Source organism: Tiliqua scincoides, chromosome 2 (genome assembly GCF_035046505.1).
Source record: "Tiliqua scincoides isolate rTilSci1 chromosome 2, rTilSci1.hap2, whole genome shotgun sequence".
Lineage (NCBI taxonomy): Eukaryota > Metazoa > Chordata > Lepidosauria > Squamata > Scincidae > Tiliqua > Tiliqua scincoides.
In genome coordinates this window covers 17,028,371-17,044,730 of record NC_089822.1, presented here as the reverse complement: position 1 = coordinate 17,044,730, position 16,360 = coordinate 17,028,371, and the positions used below count along the sequence as shown (strand labels likewise).

The 16,360-nt window shown below is 44.8% G+C and overlaps 1 protein-coding gene across 1 annotated transcript in view; it reads right to left on the bottom strand.

Annotated features, from left to right (window-relative positions):
• LOC136642038 (uncharacterized) overlaps positions 1–16,360 on the bottom strand; it is a 74,485-nt gene that overhangs the window by 29,994 nt on the left and 28,131 nt on the right. Inside the window, exons 9-12 of the mRNA XM_066618214.1 lie at positions 15,103–15,193; positions 12,968–13,025; positions 9,023–9,500; positions 1,247–1,369 (exon numbers count right to left, since the gene is read on the bottom strand). Of these exons, the coding sequence (XP_066474311.1) occupies positions 1,247–1,369; positions 9,023–9,500; positions 12,968–13,025; positions 15,103–15,193 (750 nt within the window). The remainder of the gene's footprint in view (positions 1–1,246; positions 1,370–9,022; positions 9,501–12,967; positions 13,026–15,102; positions 15,194–16,360) is intronic.

Below are 16,360 nucleotides of genomic sequence, written 5' to 3'. Positions count from 1 at the left end.
ACGCAAGCTCTGTAGACCTGGATCTTGGTATGTTCCGTCAGCTTCTTGTTGGACCAGACTCTCTTTGTGAGTCTGGAAAACGTGGTAGCTGCTTTACCGATGCGCTTGTTTAGCTCGGTATCGAGAGAATGAGTGTCGGAGATCGTTGAGCCAAGGTACACAAAGTCATGGACAACCTCCAGTTCATGCTCAGAGATTGTAATGCAGGGAGGTGAGTCCACATCCTGAACCATGACCTGTGTTTTCTTCAGGCTGATTGTCAGTCCAAAATCTTGGCAGGCCTTGCTAAAACGATCCATGAGCTGCTGGAGATCTTTGGCAGAGTGGGTAGTGACAGCTGCATCGTCGGCAAAGAGGGAGGAGGGATATAGAGTGATATATATAACCAGTGATAGAGTGATAGATCCAGTGATAGAGTGATATAGTGATATCACCAGTGATAGAGTGATATATCCAGTGTATATATATCACCAGTGATAGAGTGATATATATAACCAGTGATATAGGAAGAATATATAGAGCAGGGGTGTTCACACTTTTTTGGCTAGAGAGCTACTTTGAAACCCAGCAAGGCCCGGAGATCTACCAGGGGGGAAGGACACGTCTCCCTTTAATGTATGGAGCCCCTGCTGGAGTCTAGTCAGTTTCGTCAGTTTTGTTGCTGCATGCCTGAAGAGCAGCTAAAGTGTCAGTTTCAGTGTCAGTTTAGTGTCAGCTAAATATGTCAGTTTCGTCTAGTCACTAGACGAAACTGACATATTAACAGTCTGGAGAGACAGGGCTCCGCGATCTACTCATTTTGCCTGGCGATCTACTGGTAGATCGCGATCCACCTATTGAGCACCCCTGATATAGAGTGATACAGGATATGGCAGTTGTTCTCAAACTTTTAGCACTGGGACCCACTTTTTAGAATGAGAACCTGTCGGGACCACCAGAAATGATGTCTTGACCAGAAGTGACATCATCTAGCAGTAAAATTTTTAGCACCAGGACCCACATTTTAGAATGAGAATCTGTCAGGACCCACCAGAAATGACATATCTATCAGGAAAATTTTTGACAATCCTAGGCTGCAATCCTACCCGCACTTACCCAGGAGTAAGCCCCACTGACTATCATTGTTAAAAGTAAGGTAATATTTTCCCAAATGCAGTCACATGCCATGGTAGCATCAAGTCTTGAAATATTAAAAATAAAATATTGAAATGAATGGGGACCCACCTGAAAATGGCTCGTGACTCACCTGATGGGTCCCGACCTACAGCTTGAGAAACACTGGGATATAGGAACAGGAGGGAACCAGTGGTGTAGGAGGTATAGGAGGAATTCCATGGCACTGTGGCCATTGGGCAGGTCGAGCGGGTGACTAGCACAGAAAAGACTCCAACTCTGCATAAGGAACTCAGGGAGGGAGGGCCCAATCCTGTCCAACTTTCCAACACCAACGCAGCTGCAGTGCAGCCCCAAGGTAAAGGAACAAAGGCCTCTGTGACTGCCCCATTAGCAAGGCTGCATCAGTGCCAGAAAGTTGGATAGGATTGGGCCCTCAAATAGGGAGTCAGTGCAGGTTCAGATTACCAGGCAAGCTGTCACTGGAGGGTCACCATTTGTGGACCTTGCTATATAGGGGAAGGCCTAGAAGTGGTGTGGTGGGAGAGATCTTCCTGGGTGAGTAGTTCAGAAACCCTGAAGCAGGGAACCAAGGTAGTTCTGTGAGGATTTGGATGAGCTTCTTGGGAGGAGGACAAACCTATTCCTTTCCCCATAAGAACATAAGAACATAAGAACAGCCCCACTGGATCAGGCCATAGGCCCATCTAGTCCAGCTTCCTGTATCTCACAGCGGCCCACCAAATGCCCCAGGGAGCACACCAGATAACAAGAGACCTCATCCTGGTGCTCTCCCCTACATCTGGCATTCTGACTTAACCCATTCCTAAAATCAGGAGGTTGCGCATACACATCATGGCTTGTACCCCATAATGGATTTTTCCTCCAGAAACTCATCCAATCCCCTTTTAAAGGCATCTAGGCTAGACGCCAGCACCACATCCTGTGGCAAGGAATTCCACAGACCGACCACGCGCTGAGTAAAGAAATATTTTCTTTTGTCTGTCCTAACCCGCCCAACACTCAATTTTAGTGGATGTCCCCTGGTTCTGGTATTATGTGAGAGTGTAAAGAGCATCTCCCTATCCACTCTGTCCATCCCCTGCATAATTTTGTATGTCTCAATCATGTCCCCCCTCAAGCGTCTCTTTTCTAGGCTGAAGAGGCCCAAACGCCGTAGCCTTTCCTCATAAGGAAGGTGCCCCAGCCCCGTAATCATCTTAGTCGCTCTCTTTTGCACCTTTTCCATTTCCACTATGTCTTTTTTGAGATGCGGCGACCAGAACTGGACACAATACTCCAGGTGTGGCCTTACCATAGATTTGTACAACGGCATTATAATACTAACCGTTTTGTTCTCAATACCCTTCCTAATGATCCCAAGCATAGAATTGGCCTTCTTCACTGCTGCCGCACATTGGGTCGACACTTTCATCGACCTGTCCACCACCACCCCAAGATCTCTCTCCTGATCTGTCACAGACAGCTCAGAACCCATCAGCCTATATCTAAAGTTTTGATTTTTTGCCCCAATGTGCATGACTTTACACTTACTGACATTGAAGCGCATCTGCCATTTTGCTGCCCATTCTGCCAGTCTGGAGAGATCCTTCTGGAGCTCCTCACAATCACTTCTGGTCTTTACCACTCGGAAAAGTTTGGTGTCGTCTGCAAACTTAGCCACTTCACTGCTCAACCCTGTCTCCAGGTCATTTATGAAGAGGTTGAAAAGCACCGGTCCCAGGACAGATCCTTGGGGCACACCGCTTTTCACCTCTCTCCATTGTGAAAATTGCCCATTGACACCCACTCTCTGCTTCCTGGCCTCCAACCAGTTCTCAATCCACGAGAGGACCTGTCCTCTAATTCCCTGACTGTGGAGTTTTTTCAGTAGCCTTTGGTGAGGGACCGTGTCAAACGCCTTCTGAAAGTCCAGATATATAATGTCCACGGGTTCTCCCGCATCCACATGCCTGTTGACCTTTTCAAAGAATTCTATAAGGTTGGTGAGGCAAGACTTACCCTTACAGAAGCCATGCTGACTCTCCCTCAGCAAGGCCTGTTCGTCTATGTGTTACCTCCATTAAGGAAAAAATGAGGTGCACCACATACATTCAGTGTGGACACAATGGTTGCTGAGGGCTCTGGGGCACAGATCTGCACTGGACCCCCAAGGGCAGCAATTTTCAACCCCTATGCCTTGACACATTAGTGTGCCACAAGTGGTCTGCAAGTGTGCTGTGAGTCAGGGGAAGGCCATATTCAGGGATGTGAGCCCTCCCTCAGTGGCAGCATGGTGTACCTTGTCAATTGCCAAAAAACTGCTAGCGTGCCCTGAAAATTTTAGCACCTTGTTAGTCTGCCGTGAGATGAAAAGGGGTAAAAACCACCACCCTAGGGTGCGTCCCCTGACATCCCCAGCTGAGATGAAAAAGGTTGAAAACTACCACCCTAGGGTGCGTCCCCTGACAACCCCCCATGGCACTCCCACTTGGATTGATGGCTCAGGAGAAGGCCTAGGCAGGTGGGTCCTTTAAGGAGTCATCCCCTAATATGTTCCTTGCATGGGATTGCACATCTAGACATTTTTAAAATAGGAACAGCACTATGCAGTAGTACTCTGTGAAGTCCAGTATGATTTCATGTCAGTGTTTTGATTTTTAGGGCTCAACCCTCCCCACCCCCATGTTCTTTGGAGGCAGTGCAAAAGCCTCTGTACCTTTTGAAAGCATCATCAGACCCAGCTGTTGACTTGCATGAAGCTTGAGCTTCTGTTGCTCACTTCTTTTTTCTTTTATGTTTCCTTTCAGTCATGCTATAAGATTCAATAGCAAAGAAAGAGGCTTCCCTGGAAAGCTTTGACAGCAGTACCATTGCAGAAAGTTGGGAAGGCTTGGCAGAAAGCTAAGTAGCTATCTCGGTTTTCCCCAAGAACAATAGGTCGTAATAGTCAGCACATGTTGGCATGACCCAGCCAACTGGGCATCCAAGCCCACCTGTAGGGTCAGAAGGCAGGTAGGGATGCCCAGGTGGCCATAAAAGGATATCATTGAGGCTGGGTTTCTTACGTTCAAGCACTTGAGTTCCTGAGCGTGTTCCAGTTTGGCTCCTTCAGAGACTGCGTCTGAGCAGGGTCATGTTCTCACCCTGGAATTGGAGAGGTGGAATGGACTCCTCAAGTGGAAATGCACTTAGGGAGCAGTGAGATCTAGATGCATTATCAGGGAATTATTTTGCTTTTGAGAGTGCCTGTAATTGCTGCGAGCCATATGTGGGCATGGCCAACGCCCAAGTCATTTTCCAAGTCTCCTTGTGTTTATTCTCTCCCCCATATATTGTCCACTCCTACTTTGTATTTTCAGTTGTATTTTATCTCTTAACTCTTTACCTGCCTTTGGTTGATTGAATGTGGTCAGAACCTTGTAATCCTCTGCACAATTTGGCTGTATGCTCTTAGATAAATCTGAGGGGAATTCTTTTTTTCTTTTTAATATATTTTATTTATTCATTACAGATACAGGAAAGGAAATAGGTTTAACTTTGGGTAGGGTACAACACAGGTTACACATAAGGTTTGGCCCCAGATTCCAACATACATCATTCAGTTAACACAGAAAAAAAACACAATAATCATCAATACATAGGTTCACATATTTCTCAATATAAAAAAATGATTTTTACGAAACACTCAATTTTATCTAACTAAATTTATCTACCCAATCATAAAAAACTTCCAATATTTTCTTACTCTATCTAAATCTCTCTTTTTCATTCTTTCTGTTAAAACCTCCACTTCTGCTACTTCATAGATTTTATCTATTAAATCTTCTTTAGTTGGCACATCTATAGATTTCCATTTTTGCGCAAACAATATTCTTGCCGCTGTAACAATATGTACAATAATGTGTTTCTTAGATTGGTCTTTAATTTCTGATGTCACATTTAGGAGGAATATTTCTGGTTTGAATGGTAATACACAATGCAATATCTCTTGCAACACTTTATGTATCATTTTCCAATATTTCTTTGCTTTTTCGCATGTCCACCACATATGATAAAAAGTTCCTTCTAGCTCATTACATTTCCAACATTTATTTGATAACCCAGAGTACATTTTTGCTAACTTCTCTGGTGTTAAATACCATCTATAAAACATTTTATATAAATTCTCTTTAAAATTAGACACTGCTTTAGTTATCTTAATATTTGTATTCCAAATTTGATTCCAGTCATCAATTGATATATCCAAAAAATTTTGCCCAACGCACCATTGCATCTTTAACTATCTCATCTTCCATTCTCATCTCCAGGAGAAAACTGTACATTTTTCTTATATACTTCCCTGAGGGGAATTCTGTATGTAACAAGGAGGGAGGCTTTTAAGAGTGGTCTTTCTCTCTACCTGTCTTTGTCCTTGTTGTGGCAGCGTAGTGTACCCTGGCATTAGGCAGACAGTGGAAAATGAAGGCTGTATCAGCATCAGAGCCAATATGGAAGGTAGATGGAAGTCTGCACTTAGCAACTGGTACCCATTCCCAGTCTGTCTTTAAATTGGAATAGTAATTCTTGCTGCAACCATCCAGTCTTTACCTGTGGGATTGGGATCACTTAAGCTGGCCTCCTAGGTCACCTGAAGGGGCTCTCCTACAAGTACCTCCTTTGTCCCAAATTAGAAGGATGGTGGTACTAGCCTTCTTTGTAGCAGTACCACAATTATGGATGGAATTCCCTAATGGGGGAATTAAGAACTCCCTTAAGAATTCCCTAATGGGGGAATTAAGAACGAACGAACTAACTAACTAACTAAATAACTAACTAACCAACCTAAGACCTCCGGGCAGGAGGTCTGGTCTAGAGGGTAGAGCCTCCGTTAGCCCAAAGATAACATCAGAAGGTCGCCAGTTCGAAGACACCGGCAGCTCCCTGAACAGCTGAGAATGGTGAGACCTTGAAGCAGCTGACAAGCCCAGCTGAATGATTCCACCTGCTCTTGGTGTGAGCAAGAAGCGTGTTGGCTGCCCTCCATGCGAGAGATGGAGCTGCTAGTCAGCCTGCGTGGGAGAACTGGAGACCAGAAGTGAGACCAAACCAGGAAGATCCATTCTGAAATGTTGGTTCTCAAAAGAGAGAACCTCGATGATTGTAAAAATCCCTTTGAGGGATTTAGAAACACCTGCCTATGTAAATCGCCTTAAATAAAGTCAGAGAAATAATCCAATGACCAGAAAGGCGGTATATAAATACCTAGTTATTATTATTTCCCTCATGGCTTTTTGGTGAAAGCTCAACACATTTCTGTTTGATCTGGTATTTGGGTAATGGGTTGATGTCTGCCCTCTGTAATAATACATTGATCTAAAAAGTTGCCCTCCCTCATGGTTTTATCATTTTTTATTAATCTTTATTAACCACAGCATCTTTTTACGTATTGTACGTTTTAGTAAGTAAGCTGCTTTGGACATTTGCTCAGGCAAGAGAAAAGTGGGATATAATTTTTTTTAATAAGCCACTTGAACGTTTCTGATCTTGGGAACAGGTGGTCTTCTTGGTTCAATTTGCTGGCTCAAAGCTATGTCCTTTGTTTTCCAGTGGACTGGGGAAGAAGAAAACAGTCTGCAGCAACTTAGTACGTACTAAGGGTCCTGCGGACATTAAAAAGCCTTTCATAGTTGAAACTCAGGTGGGTAACTGTTGAAGCAGCACTTGCAACAAAGATCCTCAGTTCAGGTATCCAATTTCTTCAATAGCAGCTGCACCACAAAATGTTGGCTAATCCACCTGATCAGTTCATAATGGTTAATAGCATTTGTAGATATGAAAACAACCAAGAAAAAAAAAATCACTAAGCTCTTGCGAGAGCAATATATGGCTTGCCGAAAACAATATTGGCAAGAAATATTTTAAATTATTACAGTAAAAATTGTAATGTACACAGTTCTTGATAACTTTTAGGTCCAGCTGTAGACCTCTGTGCAGGTTTTGCAGCCAGTTTCTCTAACAGTCACTTTATGTGAACCAGATAATGCCCCGTGGTCACATTTTGCACAGAGAAATTCAACTGTGTTTGACAATCTAAGCGTATCTCCATTGACAAGTAAGGAAAAGTTGGAAGACTCCCTTCAAAAATGGGAAGAATTTTGTTGCCAGACAATTCACTCAGCTGAAAATCTTTTAGATCGGATTAAAGGGCTGTTATGTTAGTGATGATATCATTGTTGCTGCATTTGAGTGGATCAGCAAATAATGTAGCAGAATATAGAGCTTCTTCAGGAATTTGGCCCAGGAGTGAAATCTGGACTCTGCTAAGCCAGTTCTTTCAGCAACATGATGACAAACCCTCTGTACGATAGTCTCTCTCACCTCTTGATTCCTCGATCTTCTACAGAATGTGAAAGAAACTGATCCATGTTTGCAAATATACAAAATAACTAAAATGTGAAAGAGCAGAGAAGCCTGTCTAGTCTAAGTGAATCTCACATTTTTTGAAGTTCTTGGAGATAAAAATGAAGGTTCCGATTCAGTTGCTAAACTTTCAGAAACTGATTCTGAAAATACCAGCATCACAAATCTATTTTCAAGAGTATGCAAATTGTTTGTCACCCACTGGATCCACAATTATGCGATATAATGTGTGTGATAAGAGTTCAAAATTTTCAATGTTAAAAGTTCATCTGCAAATAGGTTGCTAGCTAAATGCTGAAGACTGTGACTGTATGAGAAGTTTCTGTCCAAATATTATACTTGGGGGGGGGGGGAGGTAATTACAAAATCAGCAGTTTCTTTTTTAATTGGTTCCCTCCTTCTGACATGGCAAAAACCGATGTGAGCTTAGGCAATATCGGGTACAGCTGCCAGCCCTCTTGTGCAATTGTGTTTCTGAAGCCTGTTATACTTTTAAATTTCATACTTATGCCAAACAGTACTGAGGTACACATGATACATTTTAAGCTGCTAAAGCAGTAGCTCCAGGCTTGATATGAAAATAACGATCGTGTATATTCCAATTTTTCCACAACATTCCCATTTCCCCCCCAATGACTTCATTTAAATCTTACACCCCTAATCGTGAATGGCATCTTTAAAGGAATGAATGAAGGCTAATTCATTTTAACGCAAGCCAGAATGGCTGCTAGCCGTTTTGTTGGCACAAATCTGAGGAGAGCCAAGGTGGCACATCGGGTTGCAGGGTGGGGGACAGGATCCAACAAAAGTCACTGTCACCAGATCCATCCCCTACTGTCACTGACATGCCCCTGGTTCCTCCCTTCCCTGCCCACTTCCTACCCCTGCCCTTTCCCACCCATGAACTGCTCCCTGCGCCAGTCTATCTGCCCTAGCATTGTCCAGGGGCCGCAGTGTCAATAGCCTCAAATGACCTGACAGTGACACAATCTTTGCTACAGCAGCAAGACACTATTTTGCTGGCATAAAAGGCCCACAGCGTTGGATTTAACACCATCTGATGTTGGAGCTTTTACAATAAGTCATAACCGATCTATTTCAAGCACAGTGGAAACACTGACACAAGAACAACTGACAGTCGCGTCCCAAGGAATGATTTACAGGTGCTGTGGCTTGTGGCCACATGGAATTCTTTCTGCTGTTGCTGAATAAGGTCAATTTTTCCTTGGATTGTCAGACTGCTCTTCGCGTCTGTTGTACATGCTGTGCTGTACAACTTTATGGCGCTCAGAGCCCAAGTAGCATAAAAATGTGTGCTATTCGAAAGACGGAGAGCAACACTTTCTTAGCTGAATGAGTTGGCAAAGGTGAATCTCCACTTGCAAGGCAGTAGCTTGCAGATATCATGTATGAATAAACTAGTCATGTTCTGTTTCAATTTATAATTCCTTCCAGACTCAGATTACTTAAAATGCATCATAGAACTAATTATGTGGGAATCAGGAACATGTATTTCTAAGGTGTATATTATCATCAGAGTCAGAAGGAATTGTTTCCAATTCCATGGCGTGCTGTGGTTTGTAACGTGCAGGTTGCATTTCCTCAACCAAGCTTGGCAAGTCATCTAGCTGAGCCATAGACTCAAGCACTTCCATCTCAGAGGTATAGCTGAAATTGTCTTGATCTCGAACTGGTGGCTGGCTGATGGGTTTGTCTGCAAAAAAGTCTTGGAGTGGCTTGTAAGATATTGAAGGTGGGCTGACAGCAAAAAAGTCTTGGAGCGGCTTGTAAGATGTCAAAGGTGGGTTAAGGTTTTTGCTTTCTGCTTCTTGTGCGTTCAGGCAATAGGCTTTATCAAGATAGGTGGTATTTTCAATTATCAGCATTCCCAAATCAGGCTGTTTGCCAGTGCAAGTTTGGTAACTCTCCATCACTTCTAAACTGTCAGGAACAACATCATGTATCTCCATAGTTCCAGAATTCAGCTGCAGAACACATGGAAAATAACAGAATTAAAATCTGGTTATGACTGGTTAAGTACTGATCAGAGAGCACATCACTAAAATGTGGCTACAGAGAATTGACATCAATAGATCAATATGATGTCTCCCTGTGTCTCTTGTACCAATATGACCCAAGCTTACAATGCATGCAGAGGATCTCTGGTTCATTCTCTAACCTCTCCAGCTTGGGAAGAACTCCATGCAATCCTAGAGAGCTGTTGTCACAAGCAAACTGCTCACACAAGCAATACGAAGCTCTATGGTCTGTATTAAGGCAGCTTCTTGAGTTCTGCAGGCAGGACCTTGCTTGTTGAGCCTAGACCAGGGTGCAGCCCTAGTAATACATTTATGGAAAAAAATGAGCTCCACTCTTAAAATGCTTTGCAAGCTTTCAAGCCTTAAAAGTGGCATCCTACAAGCTCATGCTAACCTTGCCATTATGCATGATGCCTGCCTGCACAGGTTGTGTTCTAGCCCCATCCACGACTCCTCCCCAGAAACAATCCCGCTTCCTATGGATCGCACTGACATCCTAATTATCCAAGAAGCTCATTCATGTTTATCCTCGCATCCAGCTTATGAAACAGGCTAAGCTGAAGGGCAAGAGTTTGCCCAAGGCTTCCAACAAGCTCCCCCGGTTGCAGATCTAGGCTGATGGGTTCTGAGCTGTCTGTGACAGATCAGGAGAGAGATCTTGGGGTGGTGGTGGACAGGTCGATGAAAGTGTCGACCCAATGTGTGGCGGCAGTGAAGAAGGCCAATTCTATGCTTGGGATCGTTAGGAAGGGTATTGAGAACAAAACGGCTAATAATGCCGTTGTACAAATCTATGGTAAGGCCACACCTGGATTGTGTCCAGTTCTGGTCGCCGCATCTCAAAAAAGACATAGTGGAAATGGAAAAGGTGCAAAAGAGAGTGACTAAGATGATTACGGGGCTGGGGCACCTTCCTTATGAGGAAAGGCTACGGCGTTTGGGCCTCTTCAGCCTAGAAAAGAGACGCCTGAGGGGGACATGATTGAGACATACAAAATTATGCATGGGATGGACGGAGTGGATAGGGAGATGCTCTTTACACTCTCACATAACACCAGAACCAGGGGACATCCACTAAAATGGAGTGTTGGGAGAGTTAGAACAGACAAAAGAAAATATTTCTTTACTAAGCGTGTGGTTGGTCTGTTGAACTCCTTGCCACAGGATGTGGTGACGGCATAAGGCCTGGATGGGTCGACACTTTCATCGACCTGTCCACCACCACCCCAAGATCTCTCTCCTGATCTGTCACAGACAGCTCAGAACCCATCAGCCTATATCTAAAGTTTTGATTTTTTGCCCCAATGTGCATGACTTTACACTTACTGACATTGAAGCGCATCTGCCATTTTGTTGCCCATTCTGCCAGTCTGGAGAGATCCTTCTGGAGCTCCTCACAATCACTTCTGGTCTTCACCACTTGGAAAAGTTTGGTGTCGTCTGCAAACTTAGCCACTTCACTGCTCACCCCTGTCTCCAGGTCATTTATGAAGAGGTTGAAAAGCACCGGTCCCAGGACAGATCCTTGGGGCACACCGCTTTTCACCTCTCTCCATTGTGAAAACTGCCCATTGACACCCACTCTCTGCTTCCTGGCCTCCAACCAGTTCTCAATCCATGAGAGGACCTGTCCTCTAATTCCCTGACTGTGGAGTTTTTTCAGTAGCCTTTGGTGAGGGACCGTCTCGAACGCCTTCTGAAAGTCCAGATATATAATGTCCACGGGTTCTCCCAAATCTACATGCCTGTTGACCTTTTCAAAGAATTCTATAAGGTTCGTGAGGTAAGACTTACCCTTACAGAAGCCATGCTGACTCTCCCTCAGCAAGGCCTGTTCATCTATGTGTTTTGAGATCCTATCTTTGATTCCATCATCTTACCCGGTATGGATGCTAGGCTGACCGGCCTATAGTTTCCCGGGTCCCCCCTCTTTCCCTTTTTAAAAATAGGCGTGACATTTGCTATCCTCCAATCTTCTGGCACCGTGGCCGTTTTGAGGGACAAGTTGCATACCTTAGTCAAGAGATCTGCAACTTCATTCTTCAATTCCTTAATAACTCTTGGGTGGATGCCATCAGGGCCTGGTGACTTATTGATCTTTAATTTATCAATGAGGTCTGAAACATCTTCTCTTTTAACCTCTATCTGACTTAACTCCTCAGTCAGGAGGGGCCGTTCGGGCAGCGGTATCTGCCCGAGGTCTTCTGCCATGAAGACAGACGCAAAGAACTCATTTAATTTCTCTGCCATCTCTAAGTCTCCTTTTATCTCCCCTTTCCCTCCCTCACCATCCAGAGGGCCAACCGCTTCTCTGGCGGGTTTCCTGCTTCTAACATATTTGAAGAAGCTTTTATTATTCCCCTTAATGTTGCTGGCCATGCGTTCCTCATAGTCTCGCTTGGCCTCCCATATCACCTTCTTACATTTCTTTTACCACAGTTTATGTTCCTTTTTATTCTCCTCATTAGGGCAAGACTTCCATTTACGGAAGGAAGCTTCCTTGCCCTTCACAGCCTCTCTAACTTGGCTCATTAGCCATGCGGGCACCCTTCTGGATTTAGTGGAACCCTTTCTTTGCGGTATACACCTCTGCTGGGCCTCTATTACTGTTGTTTTAAGCAGCCTCCATGCACGCTGGAGAGATTGGACTCTTTTTACCCTCCCTTTCAACCTCCTTCTAACCAGCCTCCTCATTTGAGGGAAGTCCGCCCGTCAGAAGTCAAGGGTTTTTGTTAGAGATTTGCCTGGTATTCTTCCCCCAACGTGCATGTCAAAACGGATCGCAGCATGATCACTGTTCCCCAATGGCTCAGTAACATTGACATCTCTAACCAGGTTCTGTGTACCGCACAATATTAAATCCAGAGTCACCTGCCCTCTGGTGGGCTCCGTGACTAGCTGCTCTAAGCCACAGTCATTTAGCACGTCAAGAAATCCAGTCTCCTTATCGTGACCAGAACACAAATTGACCCCGTCTATATGAGGATAATTGAAGTCCCCCATGATTACAACCCTGTCCCTCCTTGTCACCTCCCTGATCTGTTTCCTCATTTCAACATTTAACATTTCAACATTTAACATTTAACACCCCCCTGATCTGTTTCCTCATTTCAACATGTTCCTTTCTGTTAAACATTAATAGCAACAACTGTAATCTTCGGTCAATTCTATGGGTGGAGGTTTAAGCCGTTTCATATGTTCAGAAGCCATAGTGCAAATGGGCTGCTAAGGCTGAATGCATTAAATTTTCCAACCAAAATGAGTGATCATAAAAGCTATCCCTAGTCTTGACTTTAGCTGAAAAGTCAACTCATAAATACTTTAAAGAAAGAAAAACAAACAGGTCATGATGCTCAAGTGGAGAAAAGAAAATGTTCTGTAGTCATTGGTTGTTGCTACTGATCTTATCTTACCTTCAGAAATGGAGATACATCTGGATGGGGGATTTTAGCAAGATGGCGATTCCTTATGCTAGGAAAAAGCATCCAGAGAAAACAAAGGGGAAAAAACAAAGGAGAAAAAAATGAAAACAGTATTGCATAAAAGCAGCATGGAAAAGAGCTGCAGAGCGTATGATGCCAAAGACCTAACACAACTCAACTGATCAAGCAGGCTTCTGAGAGTCAAATCAAGCACACTGGAGTAATCACAATGTCCAGCTTCAGAGTGTGGCTGCAAACATGACCATGTGCCGCTCAGAGAAACTGAAGATGAGAGAAAGGCACCTTGGTAGTGGTTCACTGCCACTGATCAAGCATTCCACACAGGCAGCCTATGGAAACGTTGCAGCATCACTTGAAGCTGGCCTGGGAACAGTTCATCTTTATGGAAGTTAGCTCTAACGGAGGCCTGGCGACTGGTCTTTGTTTTGTGTATTCTCTACCACCCCACAGACACAACTGTGAACCATCCTCAAACCGTGTCTTTACATTTAAACTGAGCAACAAGAAAGAAATCATTCAGTAAATTTATCTAAGGCTAAGGAGGAACGTGGAGGGTATGCAACTCTGATAACGCACTGGTGTTAAACATGTGGGTGTGACCCACATTCTGATATGCAGATGGTTTCACTTACAGTACTACAAACCTTTTTTGAGACAGAGAAGAAAGATGGACAGAAAGAAAGGCACTTATCTATATTATATGCAGACACACATACTGCATATGCAAAGCAAAAAATAGGACTGAGCCCAGATTACTTAGTTTTTCATTAACATTTTAGGTAGGGAAAAACTTCACTCTTGAATATTTTGGGGGCATTCCTTGCAAAAAAAAACTCTTTGTCCTCTTACACAGGCTAGCTCTCACCCTAAGCTGAAGAGCAGCCCAATCCTACAGATAGGTCAACTGGCCTATCCAGCACAGAGTGTAGGTGGCAACTCAGAGTAAGGGGATTTATTTCCCTTTACCGTGTAGTGTGGCAGCCATTCCTATGGGGCTACTTGATCTGCACCAGCAAAATCGCTGGCACAGATCCAAGCAGGCTGGTGTACTACCAGGCTGGCCGGGATGGGGGTTAGGATATGGCCTAGGTCCAATTGCTGTCCTGACCCATGTGCCACCCAGGTCCAGGATCACAGCACACCACCTCCCACCACCAAGGAGACTGCCATTCCCCTCCTTACTGGTCACTCTGGAGCCTTGCACAGCATCCTCTTGCCCTCCAAAAACCTTCTGAAGCATCCAGAGGGCCTTTAAACATCACTTCTGGTTTTCATCAGAAATGTTTAATGGCCCTCCAGAGACCTTAGAAGGCTTCAGAGGGCCATAGGTCACCTCATGAGGCCTCCCTGGCCCTCTGAAGAGCTCTGGAGGGGGTGTGGGGTGGGGTCGTGAGCTGCCCCCAAAAGCCTCACTGGTAAGGCATCCCAGAGCATGTGGTCCCCTGACCCTCTCCCCCTGGAATGCCAGTGGCTAGATCACCCAGGGCATTCCCAACCACCCCCTGCCCATTGGTCCACCATCCCCCACCCTGAAACACCCCATTCTGCCCTTCCACCACCCTCTCCAACACCCCCATGCTGGCCACCCTTGGCCGGTGCAAACTTACCTCTGCCCTGTTGGGATCAGGCTCTGGGAGGCTGGCGCATGTCCTTGCACCAGCCTGCCAGGCTCATGGGTCATCGTGAATGTGCTTTACGACATATTTGTGACACTCGTAGGCCGGCGCAGGGGACTTGCGCTGGCCTCAAGGGAAGTTAGGATTGCACTCTTAAGCTGCTCTCAGTTATGTCATATCACAGCCAAATCTGACTGGTTATATAGTGTTGTAAAATCATCCTTTAACTACATGATCCTTGATTGTCTTGTACCACTCATGTGATTATCCAGGAAGGAGAAAGAAGGAGCAAGTCAGCAGCCATTCTGAGAACAGTGGCCCCAAACAATCTACCATGATGAGAGATCTGTTTCATGTTGTACAAGCTAAAGTTAATTTCTGCATTGAAACCACTGATAATTTAACATATGAGGTCGTCCTTCAAATACAAAGTGGAGGAGAAAATGTAGCTGCTCTAAGAGGTATTTTATTTTTCTCCAGTTAACTTACCAGCAAATTGCACAGAAGGTTATACATATTATTAGCAGTAGAGAAATGATCCCCAGGAACAGGATGACCCAGGTCAACTCTGGTTTCTCTGCTAAAGAAAAGAAGTACAGGTAGTTTAATAAAATAGCACAAGGTAAACCCTAGTGCAATCTGGTGTCTTTTTTGGGGGGTGTGAGGGTAAATAGAATGCCAGATGCAGGACAGTGGCAGTGAGATGCGAGTATCTTGTGGTCCTGAGACATCTGGTGGGCTGCTGTGAGATACAGGAAGCTGGACTAGATGGTCCCTGGGCTTGATCCAGCAGTGCTCTTCTTATGTACTTCCATTCTTGACACTTACACATAGAAACAATTTTCATTCTCTCCCTTCCCCCCCCCCTCCATTTTAAGGGGTGGAACACAGTGTTCTTCAAGCACTGGTTCACGCTGGATTTCAATACTGTTGAAGTGTGTACAGCAAGGCAGCTGGATAAATGCATGAGCAGATGGAGTACTCATTACCTTCTACAATAGATACATGCATGTATAGAAACAGTAGTCCAAATAGGCACTTCCTTGATAATGAAACATCTTATTTCATTAGAATGGATACAGCAGCTGGTTCAAGAATCATATATTCACCATGGCCGTCAGTTTTGACACAGATCAGGCATTCCTGTTGTGTTTCATGGGATGGTAAACAGATTTCAGTTTCCTATAGCTGGCAATGACATCACCATGTCTGGTCAGGGTCACAGATTAATAGTGCAATCCTATCTTGCACTGGAATAGGGAAGCCAGGAGACCTGCACTGTAACCAGCACAAGACTGGGGCGAGAAGTGGCTCAGCTGGAGGCAAGGGGAAACTACCCCCTGGGTAAGCCAGTACAGCCCCAAAGGATCTCCTTGGATTTGCGCTACCTCAAGAGGTGGCACATGTCCAAGGAGAACAGAGTAGCTTCAAGCCACTCTGCACTGCTTGGGAATAGGGTTGGGATCTGACATAACAGCTGGGTCTCAGCCCAGTACCCTGCTCACCCGCCTGCCCCCAGGACCACCCTCTGCCCCAGAACACCTGCCTGCTCCCCAGACCCCTCCCCAAGTTATGCATGGGAAGGATAAAGTAGATAGATAGAGGCTCTTTACACTCTCACATAACACCAGAACCAGGGGACATCCACTAAAATTGAGTGCTGGGAGGGTTAGGACAGACAAAAGAAAATATTTCTTTACTCAGCGTGTGGTCAGTCTGTGGAACTCCTTGCCGCAGGATGTGGTGA